Raw genomic sequence first — 18,562 nt, forward strand, 5'->3', positions numbered from 1 at the left:
CATTTTTTAAAAAAATTAATTAATTTATTTATTTTTGACTGTGTTGGGTCTTCGTTTCTGTGCGAGGGCTTTCTCTAGTTGCGGCGAGCGGGGGCCACTCTTCATCGCGGTGCGCGGGCCTCTCACTACTGCGGCCTCTCTTGTTGCGGAGCACAGGCTCCAGACGCGCAGGCTCAGTAGTTGTGGCTCACGGGCCCAGTTGCTCCGCAGCATGTGGGATCTTCCCAGACCAGGGCTCGAACCCGTGTCCCCTGCATTGGCAGGCGGATTCTCAACCACTGCGCCACCAGGGAAGCCCTTAACCATTTTTAAGTGTACAGTTTGGTGGTGTTAAATACCTTCACACTGCTGTGCAGCGTCCCCACCATCCATCCCCACGACTCTTTTCATCCTGTTAAACTGCAGACGTGTAGCTATTAAACCCTAACCCCCATTCTCTCCCCTCCCGTCCCCCTGACAGCCACCATTACACTTTCTTTCTCTATGATTTTGATTGCTCTTAGTACCTCATATAAGTGGAATCATGTGGTATTTATCTCTCTGTGTCTGGTGTGTTTCACTTAGCATAAAGTCCTTAAGGCTCATCTGTGTTGTAGCATATTGCAGAGTTTCCTTCCTTTTTAAGGCTGAATAATATCTATTGTATGTATATGCATACATATTTTGCTTATCCATTCATCTGTCAGTATACACTTGGGTTGCTTCCACATTTTAGCTACTGAGAATAATGCTGCTGTGAACATAAGCGTACAAATATCTCTTCAAGACCCTGTTTTCAATTCTTTTGTGTATATACCCAGAAATGCTGGGTTATATGATAGTTCTATCACATGCATTACTTTCATGATCAGAAAGAATAGCAAAAGCACTTCAGGGGGGAAAACCTTGTCGAGTTTCCAGTTGGCATTGCCCAAGGGCAGGTAGAGTTGTTGGGTGCAGTACTTGGAAAAAGGAAGAAAGCAAGCCTGACTTCCCAGTTGTGGTGTTAGAGAAGAGCTGAAACTGGACCTTCTGCTAAACGGAGAGCAGGATGATTTGATAGACACAGGTGTCAAGAGCGATGTTGAGGGCCTAGGGTCGGCGGGGTCTCTAGCCGTCCTGAGTGACGCTTCAAGATGGCCTCTGGTCTGGTGGGAAGGATGCGTGAGCTATCCTTTCTCAAGACCTCTTCCAGAAAAAATAACAGTGGCAGAGTTTGGGAAGTCAGCTGTATTCCTGTGTGTCCATGGAGAGTCTACTGACTGGTTTGACCTCCGGGCCTGGGGTGAGGCAGGAGCCCGTGTGGTAGTCCTAACAACCCTTGAGGGGCACGATCTCCAGTCGGGGTCACCATTCCACCTATTTTTTTCTTAAGTGTTTTTTAAAAAAATTAATTAATTAACTAATTAATTTTTGGCTGCATTGGGTCTTCATTGCTGTGAGCAGGCTTTTCTCTAGTTGTGGTGAGTGGGGGCTACTCTTCGTTGTGGTGCGCGGGCTTCTCATTGCAGTGGCTTCTCTTGTTGCAGAACACGGACTCTAGGCGTGCAGGCTTCAGTAGTTGTGGCTGTGGCACGCGGGCTCAGTAGTTGTGGCTTGCAGCTCTAGAGCGCAGGCTCAGTAGTTGTAGCGCACGGGCTTAATTGCTCTGTGGCATGTGAGATCTTCCTGGACCAGGGCTCGAACCCGTGTCCCCTGCATCGGCAGGCGGATTCTTAACCACTGCACCACCAGGGATGTCCAACGGTTCCAACTCTTTGTATTCAAATACAGAACAAAACCTAAACCCATTATCATGGCCCACAAGACCTTTGTTACTGGCCCCTGCCTGTCTGTCTTTGCTTCCCCTTTTCTGCTTTTTGCTCAAGTCATAAGAGGCTTCCTTTGGGTCCTGGAAGACCAGAAGCCAAGCTGTTCTCTCCTCTTTTCCCTGGCCGTTTGCTGTGCCTGGAATGCTGGTCTTCCATATCTTTCCACAGCTGCTCCTTCTTGTTCTAAAGGGCTCAGCTCAGATATTACATGTGCAGAGAGGCCTTCCCTGACTGCCCCGGCTGACGTGGCCCTCTTGCTTCCTCCCTGTCATCACCCCATTTAGTTTTTCTTTCTAGTATGACTCTCTAACATCATCTTTATTAGTTTACTTAGGAGCTATTTGTTTCTTCCTGAGAGAATTTTCGCTCCATGAGAAGACGGTTCTTTTATACCATTTAACCACTGTTTCCCCAGCACTTAGAACATTGCCTGGCACACAGTAGAAGTTAAATAATTACCGAGTGGGTCAATGCATGTAATTGCTTGTCTTCTCTGAGCTTCAGTTTCCCCATCTGCAATTCAGGGATCCTAATACCTGGCTGGTAGGGTGGTTGTGAAAATTACAGGGCACAATGCATTCAGAGGACTCAGTTTTGTGCCTGGCATGCAGGAAGTGCTCACCACACGGTCACAGTTGTTAGCAAGCGGGTGGCCCTGGCATGACTTACATGAATCACTGACCATCTCTAAGGTGATGCCCTGCTGGTACTCCCTGGTGAAGCCCCGGCTGAGTTGCCCAAGAGAGAAGCAGCTCAGTGGCAATTCAAGGCCTGCAGTGTGGAGCATTTGCCCTTGTACAAACTCTAAATTTGGGTCTCCTTTGAAACAACTGTGTTCTGTGTCTGGTGCATCATAATATGTAGCTGTGTCTCTGTTGATTGGAGTCACTGGGTCTCTTGTGGAGCATCAGATGTGGTTCTGACAGTGGTCTGCCTGGGGCTTTGAAGTGTCCTTGCCCCACACCCTCTTAAATGGGAGTTTGGTGTGTGCCATGTGTATCAGTTGAGAATGCTTTTGGCTGTAAGTAACAGCCCAATCAATGTACAATGCTTGAACGAATGGAACTGTTTGTTGTGTGAGAGGTATGAGATTTCTAGCTTTGGTTCAGCAGCAAAATGACATCGGGGCTGGTGTCTCTGTGATTCTCTTGGCCTTCGCTGCAGGCTTGTTGCCTCAAGGTAGCAAGATGCTGCTCTGGCTCCACCCGATGTGTTTACGATTAAGGCACGAAGGATGGAAGAAGGAGCGAAGCCGTTAACATCTGTTCTTTTATAAGGATGGCATAATTTCCCCAGATCCCTCCCAGTGCTCTCTGCTTACATGTCATTAGCTAAAACTTCTTACGGGCAGCCTTACAAGAGAGGCTGAGAACAGGAGTAATTAGGTTTTTCATGGAAAAATGATGTTGGAGATGATGGTGAGGTCAGCCAACAAGCAGTGCCTGCCGTACTAGGAAACTTACATTTTAAGTTAGACTATTGGTTCTCAACTGGGGGCAGTATCTGGAGACATTTTTGTTGCCACAGCTAGGGTGTGTGTGTGTCTGTGTGTCTGTGTGTGTCTGTGTGTGTGCGCACGCTAATGGTGTCTAGTGGGTAGAGGCCAGGGATGCTGACAGACATCTTAACAATTCACAGGGCAGCCACAGAGAATTATCTGGTCCAAATGTCAGTGACACCAAGGTCGAGAAACCCTGAGTTAGACCATTCCAGTAACATCATCCAAATTTGGGAAACACTAGTTTAGTTGCTTTCCTGGGTTGCAGTAACAGGAAAGTGGTCAAACTTCATTGTAATGATGTAGATTATTGATACCTGGTCTTGTTATTGATTTTACTAAAGAGAAGGCTGATGCTAGTTGGGCACAGCCGTACACTGCATGTCAGAGAGTCTTAATAGAAAGCGAATGTCAAACAAAACTAATTAAGCCTCATTGCATTTTAGGATCACAGAACAATGACATGAAAAGACAATTTCTGCTGGAGCGACTGCTGGATGCAGTGAAACAGGTAAGAAGAAAGCTCACGTTTGACTTTGCGGTCAGGTCATAGTGTCAGATGATCAATGAAGAAGTCATTTCTGCCCTTCTATCTACACAGACCTCCTCCCGCTTTGTATCTGGGAACGGTGAGGCTAATCGTTTTCCCCAGCAAATGATAGTGATCAGTGGTAGGGACAAAGGAGCTCCTGTGTCCTGACTTCCTGGAGACCCCCTGGAGGACCCGGCCCCATCCTTCACAGATGTCCCCTTGAGAAGGGCATTGAGTGGGTTTCAGAGCCTCATTTCCAAGCAGTTGTGTTTTAGGGCAACTCCTAAGGGTGCTGCAGTTGTGGTTGGAGTTAGGACCCCGTGAGCACAAGAACAGAAGTGAGGCCGTGCTCAGGCTCGTGTGGATCCCGCGGGTGGGCTCTGCTTGGTTTGGCTGATGCTGTTTCTGATGCCTGGCTTTTGGCTGGGTGTGGAAGCGAGCTTTGACATGAGGCTGGCATCAGTTTGCTTGCTTGCAGCTACCAGACAGGCATCATTTCTTGCATATTCATCGCGTGCCTGATTCTCTGCCAAGTGCTTTACATCTAATCCTTCCAACCACCCCGTGAGATAGTTCTTGTAAATATTGCCATTTTACAGATGAAGAAACTGAAGAACTGAAGCTCAGGTCTGATAACTTGCTGCCGACGTCATAGTTAATAAGCAGCAGAGCTAGGATCCAGCCCTAGGAATTCACATTTTGGAAGAGGCGACTGGCAATTATCTGCGTGTAATCACGATGTAGGGAGATAAATATGTACTTTAATGGAAGTGTCTGTTAAGTGTCGACGTGAGTCCAGAGAATTTAGCATCTGCCCAAGCCTCGAGGCGTCCAGGTATGGTGGGAAGGACACAGACTCGGGTGTAGCTGAGGTTGAAGGCCAACTTCATCTCTTCACAGCTGTGTGTGCTGGGGCAACTCACCCAGCCTCTCTGAGCGTCCTTCTTCTCTTTAATTGGGTTACCGATCTCTATAGGGCTGTTGATGGAATTGCATTTGTTAAAGTGGGTAAAGGGCCATGGCCAGCGCCTGTTCCACAATAAATGCACAACCCACATTATTAGTTTCTTCTTTCTTTGCTCCAGAAATGGAAAGTAAAATAAGAAGATGAAGAGTTAAGTCAAGCCACGTCAAATGTAGCAGTTAAACAGAAATAACTTGGATCTTCTGCCTAGAGCTGCTATTATTATTTTGAGGGGTGAAAGTGTTGTATATATGCCTTTTAAAAATCAACTTTATTGTGGTATAATTTGCATACAATAAAATATACCAGTTTTAAGTGTGCAGTTCCATGAGTTTTGACAAAAGTGTCATTTAAATGTCTATACACACACACACACACACACACACACACACACGATAATAAATTCAGGAATCTTGCAAACGTGCTACCCACAGTGGAGATTCTACACTTTGGAAAGAGTAGTGGAGAGGGGTGATGGTTGCACAATATTGTGAAGTGAATTGAATTGCATAACTAAAAATGGTTAAAACGGTAAATTTTATGTTGTCTATATTTCAGCACAGTTAAAAAAAAAAAAAAGAGCAGTTTGCTTTTGTTTCCACCTTCCCTGGGTGAATTGTGGTTCAGCACAACCAGATGACTTGTCTGAAGCTTGATTTATGCTGTCATAACTTTACAGCCAGCCATAACAACTTTGGGCCCTGTCAGAAGGGACCCATCATCACAGATTTGTGGAAGTTTTGATTACTGCCTGTTAAGAGCTCTGTGTTATTGACAGTCAGCTGCTGACAGATAGAAGAAGCTTCCTAGATAATCTGCAGGAGGCCGTGTGCTTCTGTTTTCCTCTCAGCGTTGTCTTTGCACAAGGCTCACTTCTCTACGAGCTGGAGATAAGGGTTTCCTTCAAGTGGCGGCTGGAAGGCTGGGGTGCCCGCCGTCTTAGGTCTTGGGCTGACACCCAGGGCATGGGGACACCCTGACTTGGCACCCAGAGTTCCTGGCCTTGTGTCCCCCGTGACCCTGAAGGCCTGTGGGGGAGGTTTTGTATGTCCCATCCCAACAGCTGATCTCAGCAGCTTCTTTTTCTGTGCAGTGCCAGATCCGCTTTGGAGGGAGAAAGGAGATCGCCTCGGATTCCGACAGCAGGTAAATATGTAGCTTCTGAAACCCTTTACCTTCAAAGACCAAAAAGGTGGTCAGAGATTGACCAGCTTCTATATTCTGCCGCTGCAGCCAGGTGGGGCAGTGATTGCATTTGGGGGATCTGTAGGTCATCTGTGCTGTGACTGCTTGTCTAAAGTATTTCCAGCTTCCTGTCATTCTCCTTCTAGGAACCTACTCTGAGTGAATTCCTTGAAATGACTTTCCGCATGAAATTATTTTCATGGTAATTTAATAATGATGAAAACTCAGAAACCTGAATGCTCAACAATTGGGAAACGGTGAATAAACTACAGTGCATCGGTAGAATGGAACGTTACATAGCCATTACGTTGATGTCCATACAGAATTTGTTTTAAGCAGAAAAATGCAAATGTAGTGATTTAAAAATAATATATTTAGTAACAGTAAGAAGAGCAGGATACAGAGTTAATATGGATTCACAGTGATCCTCGCTATGTGAAACAACAGCTCTGGCAAAAAACACACCAAAATGTGAATAGAGGTCATGTTGAGGTTAAGACTTGGGAATCTTTATACTTTCTGATACTTTTTTCATGTTTTATACTGTGAGCATGTGTCCCTTCTATAATTAAAAAAAAAAAGTCCTAAAAATGGCCATTGACCTTCATGACCCTTCATGACCTGACATGACTGCATAAGCTTATAACACCGCCTAGGAGGAGAAGCAAATGTTTTGGCAAAGGTAAGAGACACAGGCACTTGCTGGAAATGCCCAGTGAAGTCGTTCAGGGCTAATTCATGCTCTGCGGCCTTGGAGGGGCAGGAGGAACATTTCCGCAAAGGAAGGGGAGGGAAGGGAACTCACTTGCTCAGCATTCACCTCATCCTGGAGACTGCGAGTGTTCCCCACCCTCTGACCCTGACCCACCCAGCCCAGCCAGTTCCCTTCTCTGTCCTTCCAGAACCTTTCTCTTTGTGACACTTTACCAGCCATGAGCAGTGGGTGTAATGCTACATTTTAATCGAGCTATGGGGACTATTTGAAACCGGTGCAGATTTACAGTTCTCCCCACCCTTACACTCTCTGCTGCTTCTTTCTCAGTTTTTCTCCATAACACCAACTAACAACTATCCATTATGCTTTTTAATTTTGTTTCTTTCTGTCGCCCGTACCATAACAGCGGGCAGGGATGTTTGGCTGTCATGTTCACGGGTGTATCCCCAGTGCCTAGAAGCATCTAGAAGGTGCTCACGGAGATTGGTTGTCTGGTTGAGTGTGTGCGAGGCTTTGTACCACACACGGTCAAGTGTTTTTTAATTTTTAAATGTTTATTTATTTATTTATTTGGCTGCCTCGGGTCTTAGTTGCAGCATGTGGGATCTTTGTTGCGGCACATGGGATCTTCATTGCGGCATGTGGGATCTTTTGTTGTGGCGGGTGAGCTCTTCGTTGTGGTGTGCGGGCTCCAGGGTGCATGGGTTCAGTAGTTGTGGCACACAGGCTCCCTAGTTGTGGCGCACGGGCTCTAGGGAGCGCGGGCTCAGTAATTGCAGCACGTGGGCTTAGTTGCCCCGTGGCATGTGGGATCTTATTTACCCGACCAGGGATCGAACCCGAGTCCCCTGCCTTGGAAGGCAGATTCTTAACTACTGCACCACCAGGGAAGTCCCTGGTCAAGTGTTTAAAGAGGTTGTGGGCTTGGAGGGCAGAGGGGCAGCTTCTCCATTTTTTTCTTTCTCAGTGTTTTGCAGAGACATTCTGTGCCCGTCACACATTAGGTTCTCTGTGTGTTTGTGGCATTAGATCATTAAACTGAATTTTTGCTTCAGTTCTTCCTGAGGGCTTACTATGGGGCCTGGCCTCCGTCAGCACAGGGGTTCTCATTTTGGAACCCAAGGTCCACCTGCATGAGAATGAGAGGCTTATTAATTAATAATGCAATTCTGTACCCCATCCTAGATCTCCTGAACCAGGAGGTGTGTATGTGCGAGTGTGTGCGTGCATTTGTGTGTATGGGTGTGTGGGTGTGTGGGTGTATGTAGTCAGGAGTTCTTTATCACTTTTCTTCATAATTATTCTTTTCATTTCCTGAGAGAGAGAACCCATTTCTGAATGTTAGGTTAACGTGTTGTTATATAATAGAGCTTACTATTACAACTTTTATTATGTAAACTGTTGTGTTTTATAGTAGAATTAACAAAGTTAATTCCTTCCATGGTAACTGGTTTCCGGCTAAAAGGAGTATCCTGCTTAATAACGATAATGATAGTTACTGTCTCTCACTGTTCCAGCTGCCCTTTGTTCGTGTCGCCTCTTAGCCTCAGTGCAGCCTCAGGAGGAGCAGCGGTGTAGTTCTTTACAGATAAGAAAACAGAGGCTCAGAGAGGGCAAGTAAGACAGCCTAGGTGAGTCATCTCGGGGATGTTAGAGTTGGAGGTTGGACCCTAGCTTCTTGGGCTCCAAAGTCTATTCTTTCTCTGTTATATCACCTTTAGCGATTATATCGGTTTGGAAGCTGGGTTTAAAAAATTTTTTTGTTTTCTCCCCCCTAGAGGGTTCCTTCTCAATATCAGAGTCTTGGTCTCATCTTGCAATGTGTTTGGCTAAAGGTGGCACCACCTTCACGTAGGAAAGGTCACATCGGTGTCCTTATTCTGTGAGAAAGTTTAACCTCAAGAGGGAAAGTCAGTGAATATTTTAAAACAACTGTCGTGAAGTCTGAAAAGGAAGATCAGTCACCTCTCTCCTCACCCCTGACAAATGGCCTGGCACCGGAATGGATCTCAAATCCATTCGCTTCTCTCCAGCTCTCCGGCCGTTGCCCTGTCCCAGTCACCACGTGGCTCCCAGGACAGTTGCCGTGGACCCGCCACCGGCTTCCTTCTTGGCCTGCCTCCTGTGCATTGAGAGGGTTCTGCAGAGCACGGATTCCCACTGGTCACTCCCCCATGGAAAACCTTCCACTGGCTTCCCTTTGCTTTGGGAAAAAGGCCCACATCCTTAGCAGCTTGGAGGGCCCCATACCTCTCCCCTGGCTCTCTGCTCCTGCCACCCTGCCCTGGCCTTTCTGTTTTTTGTTTTTTGTTCTTAAAGCCTTTCAGTAATTTTTCAGGGAAACCTTCCAGACCCCTGATATGAATCCTCCACACTCCTCTCCAGCCCTGGCCATCTGGACCTGTTTTCCTTGCTCTGTACCATGGACTGGCAAACTCTTTCTGTTAAGGCCTGGATTTGGCCTCAGGCTGTATTTTGCTGACCCCTGCTCTGTACTGTTAGAGTCTATAAACCTCTGTTTCTCATTACTACACGTCTGTGTGATGAATCGATTACATCTGTCTGCTCAACTGGATGACCAGCTGGAGAGAAGCCTGTTTTGCCCACACTACATCCACAGCGCCTGACACATAGTAAGTGCTTAGTAAGTACTTATTGGATTACTCATTTGTTCAGCAGTTAGTTACTGAACGCCGACTTGGTGTCACAGACACGGAGCTTTCCAAATACTTCAGACAGATTTCTACCCCTCAGGTGGCTTCGTGTCCACCTGGGAACATAGTCCAGTGAGGCAGTGATCACAACATGCGACGCCGAGGGCCATGTCCAGGGGGCTGTCGGATGCCCTGGGCAGGCTGGTGCGAAGGTTCATGGGCTCTCAAGGCCTGAATCTGGCGCTTCCCCTTTCCAGCTGCATCACTAACTTTTCTAAGCCCAAGAATTAGGTCTACTGTGATACTGTGATTTATAATAAGAAATACACATGATTGTTCTTTGCCCCATTCCTGGTACTGAGCTCCTAAAACCCCAGGAATTTCCAAAGTGGTGATAGCCAGAAAGGTGTCTTTTGTTATGTTAATGTAGTGATTTCTGGAAAGCACCAGAAGTTGGAGGCTGGTTGCCAGGAGAACCAACCACGTGATTAGAGGGCTGGAACTTTCAGTCCCATCTCACCACCTCTAGGGAGGGGAGAGGGGCTGGAGATGGAGTTCAGTTGCCAATGGTCAATGATTTAATCAATCAAGCCTATATAATGAAGCCTCCATAAAAACCCAAGAGGACGGGGTTCAGAGAGCATCTGGGTCGGTGAATACTTGGAAGTGCGAGGAGAGTGGTGTGCTGGGAGAGGGCCTGGAAGCTCTGTGCTCTTTTCCCATACCTTTCTTCCATCTGGCTGTTCCTGAGTTATATCCTTTTTTTTTCTTTTTTTTTTTTTTTTAACATCTTTATTGGAGTATAATTCCTTTACAATGGTGTGTTAGTTTCTGCTTTATAACAAAGTGAATCAGCTATACATATACATATATCCCCATATCCCCTCCCTCTTGCATCTCCCTCCCACCCTCCCTATCCCACTCCTCTAAGTGGTCACAAAGCACCGAGCTGATCTCCCTGTGCTATGTGGCTGCTTCCCACTAGCTATCTATTTTACATTTGGTAGTGTATATATGTCCATGCCACTCTCTCACTTCTTCCCAGCTTACCCTTCCCCCTCCCCATGTCCTCAAGTCCATTCTCTACGACTGCGTCTTTATTCCTGTCCTGCCCCTAGGTTCTTCAGAACCTTTTATTTTTATTTTTTTTTTAGATTCCATATATCTATGTTAGCATATGGTATTTGTTTTTCTCTTTCTGATTTCCTTCACACTGTGTGACAGCCTTTAGGTCCATCCAACTCACTACAAATAACTCAATTTCATTTCTTTTTATGGCTGAGGAATATTCCATTGTATATATGTGCCACATCTTCTTTATCCATTCATCTGTCGATGGACACTTAGGTTGCTTCCATGTCCTGGCTATTGTAAATAGAGCTGCAGTGAACATTGTGGTACATGACTCTTTTTGAATGATGGTTTTCTCAGGGTATATGCCCAGTAGTGGGATTGCTTGGTCGTATGGTAGTTCTATTTTTAGTTTTTTAAGGAACCTCCATACTGTTCTCCATAGTGGCTGTATCAATTTACATTCCCACCAACAATGCAAGAGGGTTCCCTTTTCTCCACACCCTCTCCAGCATTTATTGTTTGTAGATTTTTTGATGATGGCCAGTCTGACCGGTGTGAGGTGATACCTCATTGTAGTTTTGATTTGCATTTCTCTAATGATTAGTGATGCTGAGCATCCTTTCATGTGTTTGTTGGCAACCTGTATATCTTCTTTGGAGAAATGTCTATTTAGGTCTTCTGCCCATTTTTGGATTGGGTTGTTGGATTTTTTGATATTGAGCTGCATGAGCTGCTTGTAAATTTTGGAGATTAATCCTTTGTCAGTTGCTTCATTTGCAAATATTTTCTCCCATTCTGAGGGTTGTCTTTTCATCTTGTTTAAGGTTTCCTTTGCTGTGCAAAAGCTTTTAAGTTTCATTAGGTCCCATTTGTTTATTTTTGTTTTTATTTCCATTTCTGTAGGAGGTGGGTCAAAAAGGATCTTGCTGTGATTTATGTCATAGAGTGTTCTGCCTATGTTTTCCTCTTAAGAGTTTTATAGTGTCTGGCCTTACATTTAGGTCTTTAATCCATTTTGAGTTTATTTTTGTGTATGGTGTTAGGGAGTATTCTAATTTCATTCTTTTACATGTAGCTGTCCAGTTTTCCCAGCACCACTTATTGAAGAGGCTGTCTTTTCTCCATTGTATATTCTTGCCTCCTTTATCAAAAATAAGGTGACCATATGTGCGTGGGTTTATCCCTGGGTTTTCTATCCTGTTCCATTGATCTGTATTTCTGTTTTTGTGCCAGTACCATACTGTCTTGATTACTGTAGCTTTGTAGTATAGTTTGAAGTCAGGGAGCCTGATTCCTCTAGCTCCGTTTTTCTTTCTCAAGATTGCTTTGGGGGCTTCCCTGGTGGCGCAGTGGTTGAGAATCTGCCTGCCAATGCTGGGGACACGGGTTTGAGCCCTGGTCTGGGAAGATCCCACATGCCACGGAGCAACTAGGCCCGTGAGCCACAGCTACTGAGCCTGCGCGTCTGGAGCCTGTGCTCCGCAACAAGAGAGGTCGTGACGGTGAGAGGCCCGCGCACAGTGATGAAGAGTGGCCCCCACTTGCCACAACTAGAGAAACCCCTCACACAGAAACGAAGACCCAACACAGCCAAAAATAAATAAATAAATAAATTTAAAAAAAAAAGAAAAAAAAAGATTTCTTTGGCTATTCAGGGTCTTTTGTGTTTCCATACAAATTGTGAAATTTTTTGTTCTAGGTCTGTGAAAAATGCCATTGGTAGTTTGATAGGGATTGCATTGAATCTGTAGATTGCTTTGCCTAGTATAGTCATTTTCACAGTGTTCATTCCTCCAATACAAGAACATGGTATATCTCTCCATCTGTTTGTATCATCTTTAATTTCTTTCATCAGTGTCTAATAGTTTTCTGCATACAGGTCTTTTGTCTCCTTAGGTAGGTTTATTTCTAGGTATTTTTTTCTTTTTGTTGCAGTGGTAAATGGGATTGTTTTCTTAATTTCTCTTTCAGATTTTTCATCATTAGTATATAGGAATGCAAGAGATTTCTGTGCATTAATTTTGTATCCTGCTACTTTACCAAATTCATTGATTAGCTCTAGTAGTTTTCTGGTAGCATCTTTAGGATTCTCTATGTATAGTATCATGTCATCTGCAAACAGTGACAGCTTTACTTCTTCTTTTCCGATTTGGATTCCTTTTATTTCTTTTTCTTCTCTGATTGCTGTGGCTAAAACTTCCAAAACTATGTTGAATAATAGTGGTGAGAGTGGACAACCTTGTCTTGTTCCTGATCTTAGAGGAACTGGTTTCAGTTTTTCACCATTGAGAATGATGTTGGCTGTGGGTTTGTCATATATGGTCTTTATTATGTTGAGGTAGGTTCCCTCTATGCCTACTTTCTATGCCTACCCATCATAAATTGGTGTTGAATTTTGTCGAAAGCTTTCTCTGCATCTATTGAGATGATCATATGGTTTTTCTCCTTCAATTTATTAATATGGTTTTTCACTTTGATTGATTTGCATATGTTGAAGAATCCTTGTATTCCTGGGATAAACCCCACTTGATCAGGGTGTATGATCCTTTTAATGTGCTGTTGGATTCTGTTTGCTAGTATTTTGTTGAAGATTTTTGCAGCTATGTTAATCAATGATATTGGCCTGTAGTTTTCTTTCTTTGTGACATCCTTGTGTGGTTTTGGTATCAGGGTGATGGTGGCCTCATAGAATGAGTTTGGGAGTGTTCCTCCCTCTGCTGTATTTGAGAAGGATAGGTGTTAGCTCTTCTGTAAATGTTTGATAGAATTCGCCGGTGAAGCCATCTGGTCCTGGGCTTTTGTTTGTTGGAAGATTTTTAATCACAGTCTCAATTTCAGTGCTTGTGATTGGTCTGTTTATATTTTCTACTTCTTCCTGGTTTGGTCTCGGACGGTTGTGCTTTTCTAAGAATTTGTCCATTTCTTCCAGGTTGTCCATTTTATGGGCATAGAGTTGCTTGTAGTAATTTCTCATGATCCTTTGTATTTCTGTGGTATCAGTTGTTACTTCTCCTTTTTCATTTCTAATCTGGATGCCATTTTAAATTTGCCATCTTAGGAAAAGTTCTAGGCAGGACTGCGAGGGGTTGGCTTCTGGTTGCAGCTGGTGAGTCTCGCTGGTTGGATGAATATCAGTAGGAACCTTGGAAAGGATGGTACACTGGTGTATCTGCCAGGACTCTTTGGTAACAGGCAACAGAAATTTACTCCAGTTGAGGATATTGTGAGCTCATGGAATTGATGGCAGGTCAGGTTTGGAAACAGGAAGGAGTCAAAGCAGCTTTGGAAGTCTCCTAACCTGGAAACAGGGTCCGTGAAATGGTCTCCTAGCAGGAATGGTCCAGTTAAGGCCCTGCTGCAGGAGTGGACACCAGCTGTTTCCTGACTCGCTCTCATTCTGCCCAAGGTTGGCATTCCAGGGAGGAGGCACCTGAGTGACCAGTCTCAGGTCACGTGGCCGCCTCCTGCCCACCAGCAGAAGGATTGGCTGATGGAGCTTCCTGGGACCCTGTTGACTTACATAGTGCGAAGATGTCTGCTTGGGTTCATCATCGTCCCCCCAAGACAGTATCCAGTAAGGAAGACATAACCCTTCAGAATGAAATCTGGGTGCTGTTAGGAAGGTGGAGTGAATATAGGGAGGCAGAATGCACAGCAGTTGTCCCTGTCACTGCCATATCATAATCTTTCCCATGACAGTTCTGTGTGGTTTGAAAATACCTGTAGGCAGTGGAATGGGGCTGGAGCACAGACTGCATATTTTCCCAGCTTGGTCCTCACTCTCTACCACATCCCTTCTTGTTTTCCTAGCACGGAGTTTCCCCAAATGAGAGATTTGTATCATTGCAGGTACTTTTAACATTATTTTAAGTGTTAAATATCACAGCATTACATTCCTTTCAATTGCCCAGTAGCTCAGTTATTCTCTTTTCAGTTCCTTTTAAATCGCAGTGATATTGGGGGAAAGACTTGGTTTGGTATTAATATTAAGCTGAATTAAATGAAATTGCCAATATTTGATCATTTTTTGACATACCAGAATAGTAGTATCATACAGTTGAAAACAGTATCTCGAACACCCCCCGCCTCTCTGTAAACAGAGCGTACAGGTTTCAAGCACAGTCCTCCCCTGACAGCAGCAGAGACAGGATTTTATACTTTATTTGGATGACATTTACTTTTAGGGCTACTCTGTTGAGGGCCCACAGTGCTGGCTTTGCATTTGCAATAGCGATAGAGTTTTTCCTTTTAAAACAGGTTTATACAAGTCGAAAAAGTGAGTCGGACTCAAGACAAGTAAATAATAGAAATATCCTCACGAGTGACAAAAGTGGCCGAGGTGTCTGTGGACAACAGACGTTGAGGAAAGAAAAAGCGGGCTGGACCGCAGCTGTTGGGTGTGGGGGCCTACATGATATACAGTATTGTTCTGTGAAAATCCCAAATGTGAGTATGCTTGTGTGTGAGTGTGCCTGCCCGAGTGTGTGAGTGCTTGCGTGCCTGAGACATTTGTTTGGTCTCGTGAGATTACACCGCAAGATGCAACAGGCCTCACATGAAGTATAAAACAACATTGACAGGAAGGGAAATGACAGGCAGCACTTGTTTTTTCCCATCAGATTTTGTCCTCGGAAACTGGCGGAAGTGGTGGCGGTCATAACGCACGGGCTCCTCGTTCCATTCTGTTGGCCTTGTTCCCCTGCTCTGTTTTCCCCTAAGGACGACCCATTCTTGTGCTTCGTTAAAATTATTCCTTGTTCTGTCAGTCAGACTGGCCTGTGGGGAGGCTGTCTTGTATCTTTTGAATAGTGTGCCTTCTAGAAAGAATGGCCCAAGAACTCAGCAGGCCCTGGAAGTTACCTCTAGATGTGCTGGTGCTCCACCAGAAGATGCTGCTTCTTCCCGTGTGGAATTACAGAGCATGCTAAGTTTTCCCATTGAATTGGAAAGAGCAGCCCAAACTGGGGGGCAGCAGGGCAAGCATGGGGTTTGGAGCTCAGAGTCTGAATCCTGGTGTGGCCAGTTCCGGGTCATGTTGGACTGTGGGCAAGTTTCTGACTTGCTTGTGCCTCAGTGTCCTTGTATGTAAATGGGGAGAGTAGCGATAGTATTCACTTCATAGAGTTGTGAGTTAGCTCATGTGCAGCCCTTAGAACAGTGCCTGGCAGCTAGTAAGTTTCTAGAAATTGTTAGCTGTTGTTACTGCCATTATAATTTTGTGTGAAGTGTCTTGACACTTGTGTTACTGCCATTATAATTTTGTGTGAAGTGTCTTGACACTCTGCCGTTATGGGTGGCAGTGAGTTGGCTTTGGGTATTTGCCTCATTTAGAAATTGTAAATTTTTGTTACTCGTTCAGGTGACTATGTCAGAAGAAATCAGAGAGGAGAATTTCTTCTCCTTCCAAAACATGCCAGGGAAGAGAGCTTTGTTTTGGTGATTTTTCTTTACCTGTTAAGGAATTCAGAACGGTTTTGAACTTTTTTTTTTTTTTTTTAATATATTTATTTATTTACTTATTTATTTTTGGCTGTGTTGGGTCTTCGTTTCTGTGCGAGGGCTTTCTCTAGTTGCGGCGAGCGGGGCCACTCTTCATCGCGGTGCGCGGGCCTCTCACTGTCGCGGCCTCTCTTGTTGCGGAGCACAGGCTCCAGACGCGCAGGCTCAGTAGTTGTGGCTCATGGGCCTAGTTGCTCTGCGGCATGTGGGATCTTCCCAGACCAGGGCTCGAACCCGTGTGCCCTGCATTGGCAGGCAGATTCTCAACCACTGCGCCACCAGGGAAGCCCCGGTTTTGAACTTTTTAGGAAGCTAGACAACAAACAGCTGCTCTTTGCTGTTCCCTAATGTTGTGTCTTAGCACAGTTGAAAACTGTCCTGTGTATTCCTCTGGACGCTTATGAAACTGAATGGCTTTTTCAGACATTCCTTTTCCTCTTTTACATGTCTCTGGATGTTCATCATGTGATTTTTTAACGTGCAGTTTGTCACAGGTTTCTCACCAGCCTCTTAGTGGTTTGAGGTGTTCACTGGATGTGCTCATCCTTCTCATCCTGGCAAAAACCCTGGGGTTCATTAATTGGGTTTCTCATCTCCCCAGCCCTGTGCACTTGATTTCCACTTTGAGGCTCTGTGGTAGATAATTCCACACTGCATATTCTTTCATTTTACTTTATTGATCAAATGAATTGATTTCTTTTTGAAAAAGATAATTTTTAGCAAATGGGGAGCCCTAGGGCATTTAGCAAATCTGAGCACATTTCCATGTGAATTTTAATATTTATATTGTTTATATTGATAGTTGCTGAGAGCAGTGCTAGGCCCACAGGAAATCATACGTAAGCACGGTCGTCATCAACATCACCCCTGTCCTGGTGTGGAGAGAGGCCTTGAGCATGAAGTATGAGCTTTGGAGTCAGGCGTACTTATCTTCTTGCCCACTCGGTCCACAGATCACCAGTTACCAGCTGCGTAATTTAGGACTTGCTCAGCTTCTCTAGGCCTCTCTTGCACGATCTGTAAAATTAGATGATGATCGTGGTACCCACTTCCTAGGGTTGAAGTGAGGATTAGATGTAATATTGTTTGCTTGACACACCCAGTGAGAACTTAGTAAGCGCAATACATTTTCTTCCTATGACTAGACATACCAGTGTTTTGACTAATTTGGAAACTAAAGGCCGGAATGATTGCTCATTAATTGCTTCATTTAGCAGATGCTTGTTTATAGGTCACTGGGTTGGCATTGGGGCTGCAAACTGGACGAGATGGTTGCTATTCTCAAGGAACTCAGAATTGAGCCTGGGCGATGGACGTGTAAATTGCAGACAGTCATGGTGGCCTGTGGTAATAATTACATAGTATAGACGTGAGAGGCGAGTACAGGGTCTTTAGTGGTCAAATGGGCAGGATGGGACTTCCAGGCAGCAGGAGTAGCAAATGTGAAGACTCAGGGGTGTGTGAGAAAGGAGTGGAATCATGGATGATGTGTTGTATGTGCTGGGAGCTGGGCTGGAAGGTCAGTAGATTCTTGGCTTGCTGTCATGGGGAAGTGTTTGAACTTTATCCACTAGGGTATTATTTCTTAAACTATGGCTATCCGTATACTCTTTTCACAATTTTTGCCATTTCCGTGTACCATCTGAGCCAGAGATTGGCTTGAGGTGGAATTTCAAGGCCTTGTCTACTCTGGTCTTGTCATAAGCCGTCAGTGAAATCAAAGATTGATGGCTGCTTCTGTTTTTTTCTTGACATAGTAAAATGATTAACCAAAAATGTTCATTTATGGTCCCCCTAAAATCATGTCATGTACCATATACCCATAGCAAACTGTGGAAAGAAAGATGATGACGTTGTCAGATTTGCATTTCAGGAGGGTAGCTGCTGATCAGCATGCCAGGGGCATGGGCAGGTGAGGTGGGACCTGGGGTTGCAGCCAGAGGCCGTGGCTCTGTGCAGTAGGCAGGGAAGCTGAGTGGAGGTGGTGGTATTGGGAGAAGGGACGGAAGGCTTAGTACTGAGGCTTGGTAAGATTGGCTGACGTGGGGGATGAGGCATAAATGCTCTGGCTCTAAGAGATGGCCAGAAATCAGAACAAATGTATATTATTTTAAATTTTGTTTGTTTTATTTATTTTTATTTTTTTGGCTCTAGTAACGGGCTGTAAATTTTATTCTGAGTGGCCTTTGCTTTTTCAAAGGTACATCTGTACTGCAGAGTTGCCTGCATCTTATTTGTTTTTGTTTTTTTTAATTGGAGTGTGGATGATTGGCAATGTTGTGTTAGTTTCTGCTGTACAGCAAAGTGAATCAGTTACACATATAGATATATCCACTGTTTTTTAGATTCTTTTCCCATATACATCATTACAGAGTATTGAATAGAGTTCCCTATGCTATACAGTAGGTCCTTATTAGTTATCTGTTTTATATATAGTAGTGTGTATGTCAATCCCAATCTCCCTCCCCACCACCCGTAACCATAAGTTTGTGTTCTACATCTGTGACTCTGTTGTTTGTTTAAAGGAAGTTTTCGGTGTGGAGTTTTCTTTCTCCCAGGCTATGGACTCCAACCAAACTTGAAGATCCCTTGGCCACTGACTTTGATTTTTTTTTTGTTTGTTTGTTTGACCGCCCTGCGCAGCATGTGGA

At 44.7% G+C, this 18,562-nt stretch overlaps 1 protein-coding gene across 15 annotated transcripts in view; it reads left to right on the forward strand.

The window, feature by feature from the left end:
• The window catches only part of SNX29 (sorting nexin 29), a 566,403-nt gene that overhangs the window by 15,832 nt on the left and 532,009 nt on the right, over positions 1-18,562 (forward strand). For 13 of the 15 annotated variants that reach the window (XR_014254726.1, XR_014254727.1, XR_014254728.1 and 10 more), the window contains exons 2-3: positions 3,735-3,799; positions 5,878-5,930. Coding sequence is in view for 7 of the 15 variants with exons in the window: in XM_082429659.1 (XP_082285785.1) it covers positions 3,735-3,799; positions 5,878-5,930 (118 nt within the window). In the remaining 8 variants the exon portion in view is untranslated. Of the gene's footprint in view, positions 1-3,734; positions 3,800-5,877; positions 5,931-12,385; positions 14,036-18,562 lie in introns of those variants that run through there. The other 2 variants (XM_082429658.1, XM_082429654.1) reach the window with 2 other exon arrangements.

The sequence above is a fragment of the Balaenoptera physalus genome (genome assembly GCF_965194825.1).
Source record: "Balaenoptera physalus genome assembly, chromosome: 16".
In the NCBI taxonomy this organism is placed as follows: domain Eukaryota; kingdom Metazoa; phylum Chordata; class Mammalia; order Artiodactyla; family Balaenopteridae; genus Balaenoptera; species Balaenoptera physalus.